The 13137-nt window shown below is 31.9% G+C and overlaps 1 protein-coding gene across 2 annotated transcripts; it reads left to right on the forward strand.

Annotated features, from left to right (window-relative positions):
- Positions 1-324: 324 nt before the first annotated feature.
- On the forward strand, positions 325-12598 carry LOC110997647. 2 transcript variants are annotated; one of them, XM_022265889.2, is made up of 6 exons: positions 325-497; positions 6320-6494; positions 8645-8785; positions 9116-9188; positions 10337-10404; positions 10612-12598. In XM_022265889.2, the coding sequence occupies exons 2-6, from the start codon at positions 6327-6329 to the stop codon at positions 11104-11106; spliced, it is 945 nt and encodes a 314-aa protein (XP_022121581.1). In that variant the 5' UTR covers positions 325-497; positions 6320-6326; the 3' UTR covers positions 11107-12598. The 2 variants fall into 2 exon arrangements, with proteins under 2 accessions (XP_022121581.1, XP_022121582.1); XM_022265890.2 differs by lacking the exon at positions 325-497 and adding an exon at positions 742-891.
- Positions 12599-13137: the final 539 nt, after the last annotated feature.

A 13137-nucleotide genomic window follows, 5' to 3' on the forward strand; every position in this document is an offset into this window, starting at 1 on the left:
TGAGACGTATCGGCTTCCTCCAGAAACATTTTATATATATTCAGGGGCTACAGTCGCTGCTGCAGTCCTTCAATTGATTCTAGGATCACTGACGGTAGTTAATAAAGTATAAGAACGGTTAAATACGAGAGTTAATATACAAACAAGAGTATTAACAGAATAGTGTTGGCTTCAGCGTGCTACTCTCATCCTTGACGTCGTAAGTTCGATCCCACCGGCTATGTTACATCAGTTGTCTCCATCTAGTGTCAAAAAGCGACACTAATCTTTCTATTTATAAACAACAAATTGTCTATGGTATTTTGGCACGGGCTTTTGAGAAAAGTCAGCTTTGACAGATCTCCTAATCTAAATTCTAACACCGATCATTTATTTTTTTATAACCACTTGCATTTCGATACAAAATATTAGTAATTCGTGAAGTGGTATTACGTGAACAAGATGAAAATACGAGCCCACGCATTTCGCGAACCGTGGAATGCGACCCGCTAGCTTCGGTAAGTGCCTTTAGTTATTTTATAGAGCGATCGCATTAGATGTCCTTATTTTTAACTGATTAAAAAAAACTGTAGTCAATTGGCTGTTAACCTTTTAACTAAAGGCGAGAGACGCGTAATTTGACGCTGCCGTATAATTTTATTACTAATCGCCAGTCGGTGCATACATTGGCGCGTAGCACCAAATAGGCGGTCTAACTAAAAGTTATCAAAAAATAATACTGTCGCTATCTTAATTAGTATAAAATTTAAACCTTTGATTGGCGCTAACCGCTAGATAAAGAAATAAACTGAAACTTATCAGCTGTTTTTCCAAAAACAAATTGATTATGGGTTTTTAGATATTTTTACCAGTTGTATTAGTGGTTTAATTTCATAGTATACAAGAGCATTGGTAAGTAATATTTCCTATTTAGATACATCAAATATTTTTGTATTTATCATACATATACCATCAAAATAATCTTATTTTATCTGATAATAGTACTTGTAACAGAAATCTTTGTTGTCTTTTATTCAAAAATATATTTTTAAAGTGAATTTCAATATTGACCGGTTTTAAGATTATTTTATTTTAATCGTAAATGCCTTATTGATACTAATAATTATGTTTAGCAGGATGTAGTTTAATAATAATATTAAAAACAAGTATATATATATATAAAAATCTAAATTTTCTTTGAATTGTTATGACCTAAATTTTTACAACAGTGTAAAAAATTAATTATTTATATATCTTTTGACTAAATTATTATTTTGGTTAGTATTTCCTATAGAAATAGTTAAGAATTTAACTACTAAGTATATATTATTTAAATTTTCATGTTACATAAATCTAAATTCCATTCAACAGTTATCACAAAGATAATTCAGTTTTTGATTATAAAATTAACTGAACTCCTTGTGTTTTATCTGAAATTAATGGATTGTTCCTGATAAATTTTGTAGGTTTAGATAGTGGATTGTATTAATCCTTGGTGCTTAGGTGTTTTAACAATTTTAATTAAATTATTTATTTTATAATTTGTAAGCTTCCTTTTTTTCCATTAGTCGACAATTTTAGAATAGATAATGCAATTAAAAACTTTTAAAGTCAATTTATGCTATGTATAGCCAATGATCTAATTATAAATGTTTGTTTTAAAAATTGAGTTATAAATATTTTTACACTTTATATATATATATTTTTTTTTATATCTGGCTTGTGCATCTAACAAGATAAAGTTCAGTGCAAGTTACGCAAAATTTGCATTGCACTTATGGTTTTAAGTTCCTCATATATCTTAAAGATTTTCGACTATGATTATAATTAAAAATTTGGACTAAGTGCCTTATATAATTTCTGGCCATTCTACAAGCAAACTCTAAACACAAGTAAACCGACGCGTCGAACTTGTTACAAAGAACTAGATCACATTAAGCTTTTAACCAATAAATTTAAAAACACTGCCATTAAAATTGTTTTTTTTCTCTCGTTTGTGAATCTCACATCCTGCGATTTATAGAACTTGTTATTTAGTCGTACGTTTTAGGGTTGTCACTAATAATGTCAATAATAATTATTGACCGCGACTGTGAGGGGTCAGTAAATATATACGTACGTCATTATTTCTTGGAATAATGTTACGTATAAAAATGATATTATATTGTAAACTCTCCAAAAGCGATTTCGCCTTGAATTCTGAGATTTGTACCGCTGTTAATGAACTGTAACAAAAACATCGGAATCAGTTAGTTAAGTAGCTAAACTAAATGTTGTAAATTATAACATCTACTGGGTATAAATATAAATAATAATAATCTAACACATTATAAAAAATTTTTTTACAAATAATATATTCAAAGTGTTGGCAGCCCTATAGTGGTCTTTATATTAATTGTTATAATTTACATTTAGCTTAAATTAATAACAGCTTTCTATTCGTGCATTAGAACACTTTTCAAAATAAAGAAGCTACCGATCATTCACGTCCATGGATGAAGGAGGTTTACTTGTTTGGACCCCTGAATTATAATAAAGTGGTTCTAACATTAATATTGATAAGATAATATTCCCACGGTAAACTTAATATATTAGCATTCGTGAATGTCCAATCAAGTACCGTTATTTGATTGTGGCTGTCATAAACATATAAGCCTTGGTCCGCAAGTCTCAGGAGATACTCCTCTGTAATGGGCAGAGTACTATCCTTTTTTATATTTTGCATTTTTAATTATATAGAAATCGTGGATTTTTATATATACTCCTTAAGGTCTAAAATTACTAACGTCCGTCGATATAACTACAAATCCCTCTAAAACGTCGAAATCACGGTTTAGCTTACCCTCCATACAACGATAGACTCTACATAGCATTACACCCATCCTCATTAACGGCATTTAAAGAATAAAAAGTGCTTTTTAAGTTGTCGAAATTATTTAAAACTGCAGAACTGTGCACGTTATTTTGTTGTTTGAACTAACGGCATGTTACATACCGAAATTAAAAAAAAAAATCTGTTCCTTTGTTTACAAATCCGGGGTTGCTTGATCATCTTCTTGATAGCTTTATCACGAACGATGAGGCAATATCGCAAGATATGAATAAAATATGTAAAAGTACATATACAACATAATTTCTGCAGAAAAATATGTCACGTAAAATAACAGATCATAAGCAATATAATCCAAATAAGAATTGTGTTTAATTCAATTATTAACACTGGTGTGAAATAAACTTTTTCTTTTTCTAATACAGATTTTTCTTCTTTCAATTTAACGACAACTCTTTGTAAAGTTAAAATTTGCACAATTCTTGAGAAACGTTGTATAGTGTTTACACTATACATAGTTATTAACTGTTGTGTATTGCTCCACGTATTTATGAACCACGGAAGAGTATCCAGTCCCCTACCCCAGGATGGCACTAGTGTCTATGGTATAATTTTGTTTTTTAAATATAAATGTAGAGACCAGTACATATAGAAGATATACGGTATAGTGGCGATATCACCAGATATTAATTTTTATTCGTGAGGTATACGAATAACATCCAATTTATTATTGTGTAATCTCCTCGGCTTAGTTTTCAAAAACGGTTATTGTTACGAAACGGAAATATAGAAATGCGCGTATTGAAAATTCGTATTAAAAGAGGCAATGATTTATTAGGTAGGTATTTAATTAAGAGTATGTAAAGACTAACAAAGTGCAAGGTAGATTTTTCTATCTCCCCTTCTCCGCTACGAGATTAAATCTATTTATTACATACATTAACATATAGAAGACTAAGCATTTGTTAAGATCATGAATAAGTAAAAGAAAATATCATTCTCAGATGTGTATTTTCGTAATCGTCTTTTAGGTACTTTAAAATTGTTCACATTGTCATAAAAAGAAAGAGACTTTAAATTTCATATTCCTTCAGCTGAGTTGCATCATTGGACGGACAGAATACAAAATACCATCCGTATCACTTTGACGTCCATCGTTCCACAACTGAGCGTTCTTAAGGCAATTTCTATTTCTTGAAAAGAGCGCACTAATTCTTAAAAGGCCGGCAGCGCGCTTGTGAACCTTCTGACAGTGCGAGTGTCCATGGGCGGCGGTATCACTTAACATGGCCCGTCTGCCACCTGTAACATAAAAATATTCAATAACAGTCTATTACGAATAATTTAATTTACTCTTTTAGTAGTCGGATTAAATTACAAATAGGGAAAATTTTGTTGGTATGTATTTATTGTGCTTTGGCTGCGATTTTAAATAAATGCCTAAGGTTTAATAAATTACTAAGGCAAAAGCTAAAGCCCGCTTGGAACCCAGTTCACTTAAACCAAAAAGAACGTTATTTTTTTACTTAAATTATAACGAGTATCGGAACCAGTTATTTCAAATGCTAACACACCAAACTGTCCTGTTTTGCTTTTGCAAAAAGTATATTTGCATATTGTGCTATCGTGAATTGATCTATTTTTATTAAAAATATCAAAATGTCTGCACTAAAGAATGCGTTCATTTCAATGGTAATTTTAATAGTGTAAGGAATTCCTGTCAATTGAATCTTAAAACTAAGTACATAGTAAGTATAACGATTTCAAAAAACTTTTCGATTCAGTGTTACCAATAATATTTCCGCCCTCGCAGTATCAATTTTTCTAAAATAACAGGGGGCAGGGGCTCTTCTGATGTTAATTGAGACCGCCGCCCATGGACGCTCTTACTGCCAAAGGGCTCGCAAGTGCGTTGCCTGCCTTTTAATAATGGGTACGCTCTTTTCTTGAAGGACCCTAAGTCGAATTGGTTCGGAAATACTTCAGTGGGCAGCTGGTTCCATATAGTAGTGGTGCGCGACAGAATCTGCTTTAAAATCGCTCAGTCCTGGAAAGTCGTCGAGGTGATACGGGTAAAATTTTGTATACTGCCTTGACGTCCGATTATGAAAATTGTTATTTTTTGTTAACAGTAAGAAACTTAGCGGGAAGTTTCTTTTTAAATAATTAGTGTCAAAATATTGAACAGGAAATATACACTTCCTACAATTAAGATTTTTATCAGTTTACATTTCAATGTTGATCTTTTTTACCTTTAAAATACGCGATTATTAATGTGTTTCAAATGAAGATCTCACATTTGTGTACATTAACCTTTATATGTCAAATACATATTCATACAACACTACTTGTCTTATTATAATATGCATTATAAGTAAATCTGCTGAAAATTACATAATGGTAAAAATATTTGTAATTACATATATGTAATGTATATTTTAAATTTATTTAAGCTCTTGAAAGAGTTTCTTTTATTGTAAGATTCTTCGTCGAGACTTGACAGTATGACATTTGACATATGTCAAAACCCAATACCATTTTGACGTACGGCGTCAGGGGCCTATTGTCAAGGGGGGTAAAGATAGTGATCTTTACTGTACAAGCAACAAAACATTTAAACATATAGTAGTAAAAATAAAAATTAATTTCTGTTCGTTTGTCTCACCGAATCTCGAGAATGGCCAGACCGATTTGACTTATTAGGATCTGGAAATATTTGTGGTAATTCAGGGAAGTTTTAAAGGCAAAGAAAATAAAATTAATAAGTCATCAAAAATACGAAATTAATCAAAAAATATTCGATTCTAGAAATAAAAAAATGTCACTTGTTTGTAATATTCGACAATTCGAGAGGTCCGATCTCTTTGGCCTGTTTTAAAAAGTTTGTTTTAAGTTTTGACATAAATGTGATAATCGGGTTGTTTATTAATTCATACATCGGGTTTACTGCCTATATTTTACTCATTTTTATATTTAATATTTGATCGTACAATCAAGAAGACATTATTAAAGAATAGGCATTGAATCTACTAGAACTACTTTTCTTCTACTTAGTGTTAATAAAAACATTTAGTGGGTTTAATAACCGTTAGTGTTAGCACAGCTAGAAACCATTTAGTTGTCACATGTAAATAATATTAAGTCAAAGTTATCTATGCTATTAGAAATTTGAAAACTTGTTTTAAAGTTTTAAAACAAACATTTAATGCTCCCATTAATTAAGTCGCTAGGTGTGTTAGGTTTTTGTAAAGTCTGCATAACTGGTTCATGTGGACGAGTTATTTCAAGGATTTAGTTATTAATTCAGTTATTCTTGCATAGAATTGTGCTATCGCCTCATTGGTATCGGATATGTGATTTAGGTTTTTAGCCTGTATTTAAAAAAAATATATTCGTCATGGATCAGACGGATCGATGGGACTCAGATGGATCGCAAAGAATCACGTAATATATTATTTTAATGTTGGAATTAAATATATTATATATATTAATGACATAAATCAATTGCAGACTGGATATGTCGACGCGGAGCGGCGCAAACGCAATACGTGCGCGTCGTGGGCACAAGGAGCGATCGAAAAACTTCACGGAGTTAGAGAAACGCACCGTTCTTGAGTTGATAGCGAGACATCGGGACGTCCTGCGGCAGGGGCGTTCCAACAACGCGACTAATCGCAGCAAGCAGGTGAGAATTAATTCGCAATGTTTCTTTAGGCATATGGGGGGAAAAAATTACGGAGCGTCACGAAAGTGCAACGTTTTTGTCGAAGTAAAGGAAGAGAGCGATTGAGTCCGATTGAGAGAGAGTGAGAAAAGAGATCGAGATAAAATACACTCTATTGGTTGATGTATTCTTTATGCAGTTACATATTAGAACTTTCGACGGAAATTCTGTTGCATAGCGTCTTGTGCAGTAAACGCAGGTTTTTTATTTATTTATTTATTATCATTACCACGTATACAGCGTAAATATAGACATACAAATACATGGAGTGATATACTGGTACATCATCATCTATTGGGGCTTTTACCTTAGTAATAATTAATTTACAAAGAAGTTTTACTTCTGATATGTGTAATTTGTACGCACGCACTTTTTTTCATAAATTGTCTCTGCATAAAGACTTCTTTATGATCTAACCTAACTTATGGGAAATTTACATGTAATCTAGTGTAAATTTTTATGTAATTCATATAGGTAAACAAGTACACTTTTGAACGTCAAACAATTTAAATTAACTGTGAATTTACAAAACTATATTTTTAGACAACGTTTGTAAAGGTTTCTGGACTGTCACGGTTTCTTTCTGAGATTGTTTTCAAACTGAGATTGTGGATAAATTGGGTTCGGGTGTAATATATGCTTCATTCACCGTCGAGCCAAAAAAATATTGATAATATTAATAAATATTGATGTGAGTATAAATCGCAGAAAAACCTTGATTTTAACGGAATAGTTATAGATAAAGGGATTATAATGACGACTCAATGTCTATTATATAACTTTTATCTAAAAGATTCAAAATTAATCTTCTGATTAACCAGATAACATGGCCGTTTTTATATATAAAAATCAAAAAGGCATTTTTATTATCCTATCTAGAAAAGTTAGTTTAGTTTCATTGAGTTCCAAATAAAATTCATATCGTTTCTTAAGGGTTTTAACATTACTTACTCTATGGGTATCTGGGACTCGATCTACACGAGAATCTCTGCTATTCAGAGACTGGGTGGGCAATACCCACGAATAACTTGGGTAGTTCCTACTAGGCAGCGTCAGATGGGCACTAATAATATAAACTACTAAATTACTAATTTAGTAAAAACATAAAGAGAAAAGATTTGTATCGTATTAAACAAAATCAACAGATTTCAAAAAATATTTTTCCATTAAAATACTGCAATCCCTGAGAAACTAAGCCGAAATATATATTACTATATACTCAATATGTTTAATGACATCGAAGGGACTACTCATATTTGGTGTATTTGCAAAATCAAAAAATATCAAGGCGTACGAAACTAAGAAACAGTAATGGTATATAAAAAATACATATAATTTTTCTTTACTAATTAAAATATAAATTATTTTTTTTATTATTTAATTTATATAATATAAGAGTCAATTCAATTCTTAATCAATTTATAATTTTTAATCACGTTATACTACGTTTTTATTAAGTAATAAGGTTTCAAATATCAAAAGTAGTTAGCAACAATATAAAATTGCAGTAAATTGACTCCTATGAATATTGCTGACACATAATTCTTTGGCGCGTGTCAAAAGTTCATTACGCCTATGTAATACGACGCCCGGGGCATCGATTCCTGGTCTAATCGCAGAATGCAATTACATTTGTCTTCACCTCAATTAGGTACAAACTTGCCAATTTATTTCGGACGGATAGAATCAGTGTTGGCCTAGAGGTTTCAACGTGCGATTCTCGTCTGGGGTCGTACGATCGATCCCCGGCTGTGCACCATTAGACTTCTTGTCTATGTGTGTATTTAACACTTGCTCGTCCGATGAAGGAAAAGATCGTGAGGAAACCGCGCCTTAGACCCAAAATGTCGCTGGTCCAAATTAGAAATGATCACAGAACGGATGCAGAAATCTGAAGCCCAGACCTAAAAGGTTTTAACCTTGCTATGTATGTATGTATTACCCGTAAATACCGGTTTAACGATCTTTGCATTCTACCAACAGTTGTGCCCATCAAAAGTACAGAGCAGAGAATTGAACGCACTGACTTAGAATTGAAAGTCCCTTTTTCCACTGCTTGTATGTTCTGCTATAATAGAATGTAATAATTGTGATTGGTGTGATATTTTCAGTTAGTGTGGTCCACAATTTGCGAAGAAGTGAACAAACGCTGCGGTGGCGAGCGGCCACGCACGCCTGCTCAAGTCAAGATGTGGTACGAAAATTATAAGAAGAAATGCAAGATGCGTGCACACGACACTCAACTCATTAAGGTTAAAAAAACAGATGTTTTAACCTGATTTAGTTTAACTTCTATTTTTCAGCAGTTCAATATCGGTTATATTTTTGAAAACTAGACCATTTTTGTACGTATATATTTCACTGATTCATTTTTATCCGATATCTGATAAAGAGAAGATTCTATATTCTTGATTCATAGCCTGATATTGTGATATCAGACTCGGAACCAACAGCGCATTGACTGCACTCCGATGTTCAAACAACGATGTCTTCCTAACTAGTGCTATTATAATACAGAAATTAAATATTCGTAATTTCGAAAAAAATGTGGAAATGAAGATATCAATTGAAATTTTTTACAGACTCCGAACTCTGAAACACCAGGCCTCCTTGACGGAATGTTGTGGCAGAATATTCACCCGCTTGACGTTAAAGGTATGGAAATTCTATCTATACTAATATTATAAAGAGGAAAGGTTTGATTTTTTGTTTGTTTGTATGAATTGAATAGGCTCCGAAACTACTGGACCGATTTTAAAAATTCTTTCACCATTCGAAAGCTACATTATCCACGAGTAATATAGGCTATATTAAATTTTGAACAAAAATAGGGTTCCGTAAGATATTAGGGTTTTTCGGACACAAGGTGTAAATAATCAACGAAAAAAGTTACTTATTTTGCGTACCCTGCCTAAACTATTAAAGATAGAACCATAAAATGTTCTAAGTAATTAAGAAATATCTATAAAAAAGTCCGCGACACACCTATCTATGTAGAGTGAGGCACAATAACCATAAATGATATACATGGCAAAAGGACATTTGCCAGGTCAGCTAGTGTTATATATATGTGGAGCACAGGCGCAAAAATTCACATCGAGAGAAAATTCGATGTCAGTCTCCACCTTTGAACACAATAAATGTTGTATCTTTAAACACAGTCACAGAAAACCAAAATCTCTATGAAACGAGAAAAATTTACCGCACTCGCTAAGCTTTCGTAAAAATATTTTCTACCAAAAGTACAAACGTATTTTTTTTCTTGCGACGTTTTTAGCTTGGCTTTAAATAAATTCCTTCCATCCAAGAATAGAACGTACCAATTTTTAAAAGGCTAGCAACGCACTTGTGAACACTTGTGTATCCATTAAGATCAGACTACTGACTAAATTGTACCAAAACATTATTTAATTACAGTTTATTTTTACTTTAGTGGTATCTCTTTTTTTGTTTTACCATAAAGTCTTTTTTACACATTTAAAAAAAAACTTTTTTACCAGATTGAAGCTATGTATTATAGAGGACACCGTGAGTAATTTCTGCAGGAACCCTTCATCTTTAGTCGATATCAACTCCGGGGAAATAAATACAGATAATACAACTTTTTCAACTGCTGTGATACTTTTTTGACATTCAACACCTTTTGTCTTCAGTCACGCACGCTGTAAAGCACGCGAAACGTCAAATAAATTTAAAATTATGTTAAATAATTATAAATTTACATACCATCAATCCGGTAAAAAAGTGTTTTCTTTAAATACACATTTACATAAAAAGTGTATCTAAAATTAATTATTGAACAGGCGAAGATAATGATGCAACAACAAGCGGGGAAGGCGCTCACAGTGTCAAGGATGATGGGCCGGTCAATGTAAGTCTATTATTTTATTAGAAACCATTGGTCGTGGTTTTTCGAGGCGTTTAATTTGGAGGTTTGATTCCTGGCGAAATAATTCCGAGTTGGACGGTAATTGTTAGCATACTATGACATACCTAATTCAGCATCGTACAATAACGCATTGTATTTTATTTTTATGAAATAAGCTTATTGCATGAAATATTTTTTAATGTTTTCCAGATGTCTAACGGGCGTCTCTCAACGAACGACAGCGACGATACGATGCCAAACGTACTTGAACCTCAAGTGCAAATTATACCCCAGTCCTCCCCTAGCCCCCCCTTAAAAACCCTCCCTAACCCCCTAAACCCCTTAATCCCTAACCTGCCCCTTCTAGCTAACCCCCTCGCGATCGAACAAGCGCGCATCCAGCAAAATTTTCTTCAAAAGTTAAACGAACTATCAAATACACCACTGAACCTCAGCCACTTAGACGATGATAAGAGGAAAGAACAATCGGATGATCAAAAACACGATTGTGGTACCGCGACGGAGGAAGAGAGATTATATTTCATAGCCAAACGGCAACACGCGATATGGGAACACGAGGCGAAAATGAAAATTTTAAATATGGAACTAAGGCAGAAGGAAGAGATCTTCTCCCTTCAAAAACAACTTTTTCTCATCGAGTTGCGTTTGAAAATGGATTTCCTGGAGAAGGCCAGTGCTAAATGATCAATGATGTTTTAAAAATGGAACGTTGTTTTTGTAGAATGGCTAAGCTATCGCCAGATTTTGTCTATGTTCTAGAAATTATTTTTCTGTGGCGCTCACTCAGTGTTGCCAAACAAGAATTTTGTTAAAAACAAATGATAACGACAAAGTCGTAGTCGATTAAGTGCCATTTTTGTTACCGCTTTAGCGCTCTTTTAATATGTATATTATTTTGCCTTACGCTTAATATTTTTAACCAGATGAAATTGGTTGTATTAATTATTAATTAATTCGTTTTGTTCTAAACAGTAGATTTTATTTTTTATGAAAATGGTACGATGCAAGGTGAATTTGGTGCGAATTTGCACCAAAACTGGGTTTTGAAATGTGATTATAAACAGATAGTATATTATTTTTGTATTCTTTATTTTGCATAGCTTATTTTATATTTAGTTTAGTACATAAAATGTGCTTAATTCTGTAATTTACTTTAGTATGTTTTTCACTGGCAGCTTGAAACGCGCAAATGAACTGCCAAATATAGATTTTTGCGTTAACGTTAGTACTTAGTATTTAGCATCTCTTCGAAACGGGCGTCTTTCATATTTTAGTTTGCCCGCGAAAGTGGAGGTCAATGAACTTTTGACGTTAAAGTTAAACGTGAATCAACCTAGTCCTATAGGTTCTAATGTCTTACAAAGTAGTTACATCAAAATTATTTTCGATGGCAACACCGTGTCGTGTGATTTACATTTTTAAGAAAATTAGCTAAACTGAACTTAATTTTCCGGTCAGGGCTTAAAGACATGAAAATATCTGTTGAATTTGCAATCTATTTGCGTTTTATTTATATCCATAGATATAGAATATTAACGTATTTCTTATATACTTTGCTGGATTTAAAGCCAAAAGGCTGAGACATGCTTGTCACTGTAAACATCTTATATAAAGAGAACTAAATTGTAACTACTTATTAGACTTCAAGTCAATGACGTGCCAAGAAACATAATATTTGTTGTTAAATACATAGTTGTTACATAATATTTTAAGATATACATTTAAAATACGTAAATTAGACAAATATGAAGGTTCAATTGATATTTTTGTTTATTAGTAATACTAGAGAATTTAAGTACAAAAATTCAATCAATAATACCTCATGATAACAGTGTATTGTAAATATTGTAGTTGTAATAAATTTTAGACATGTTTTATATGGACTTACATTTTTGTGATTTTTAATAGTTGTCAGATTTAATAAATATAATGATAAGCGTGGAAATACTCAAGTTCAAATTGTGTAATTTTTTCAATACATTTTAAGCAGGAAATACTATTTTTCATAATACAATTTTATATTGTGATGTATTTTATAAGATCTCAATAGAAAAAAATGAATTTGTGAAAAATTATTATACTTTAGTATTGAAGCGTCGTAATTCGAAACTCTTTTATGTTAATCTGATGAAATTGGATATTATTGATATTGAATAAAGAATTTATTTTTCTGTTCCGTTGTTTTTTCAATTTTATATCTCTTGTCTGTAATATTTTTTCAATACATTTTTTCACTTTAAAATATAAAAATCATTAAAACTCAGCCTCGTCGCTTAATGCAGTAAAAATTTTCCCCAGGTCTTAACTGGTTTATAAAGTTACTATTACCCGTAGATATTCATTAAGTATCCTTTATAATGTTTTAACTTTAAATACATATATATTTTATGTAAAAACGTAATAGAAATAATTTTAATTTAAAAATCTAAATGGACTTGCTGAGAACAGAGTTAACACCGGTCAAGCTCCGATTCTCTAATTACTATTAAAAAATATTCTCTTATATGTGAAGTACAAATCTTATTAAATTTTTATTGTTGAGTAATTTTATGTTTTCGGGTGCTATTTTATTGAAAATTACATTTTTTTTTATAGAACTGGGGGCAAACGGGCAGGAGGCTCACCTGATGTTAAGTGATAACGCCACCCATGGACACTCGATGCTAGAGAAAATATCGTAAAAATCATTCGAATTCAACATTTTAGATTTGTTTG

The sequence above is a fragment of the Pieris rapae genome, chromosome 15 (genome assembly GCF_905147795.1).
Source record: "Pieris rapae chromosome 15, ilPieRapa1.1, whole genome shotgun sequence".
Taxonomy (NCBI): Eukaryota; Metazoa; Arthropoda; class Insecta; order Lepidoptera; family Pieridae; genus Pieris; species Pieris rapae.

Bases quoted from the DNA above. Each gene is read 5' to 3' on its own strand.
- LOC110997647 (XM_022265889.2), top strand. From the start codon at position 6,327: ATGTCGACGCGGAGCGGCGCAAACGCAATACGTGCGCGTCGTGGGCAC. The intron at 8,786-9,115 runs GTTAAAAAAACA...AATTTTTTACAG, and splicing joins ACGACACTCAACTCATTAAG to ACTCCGAACTCTGAAACACC. The intron at 9,189-10,336 runs GTATGGAAATTC...ATTATTGAACAG, and splicing joins TCACCCGCTTGACGTTAAAG to GCGAAGATAATGATGCAACA.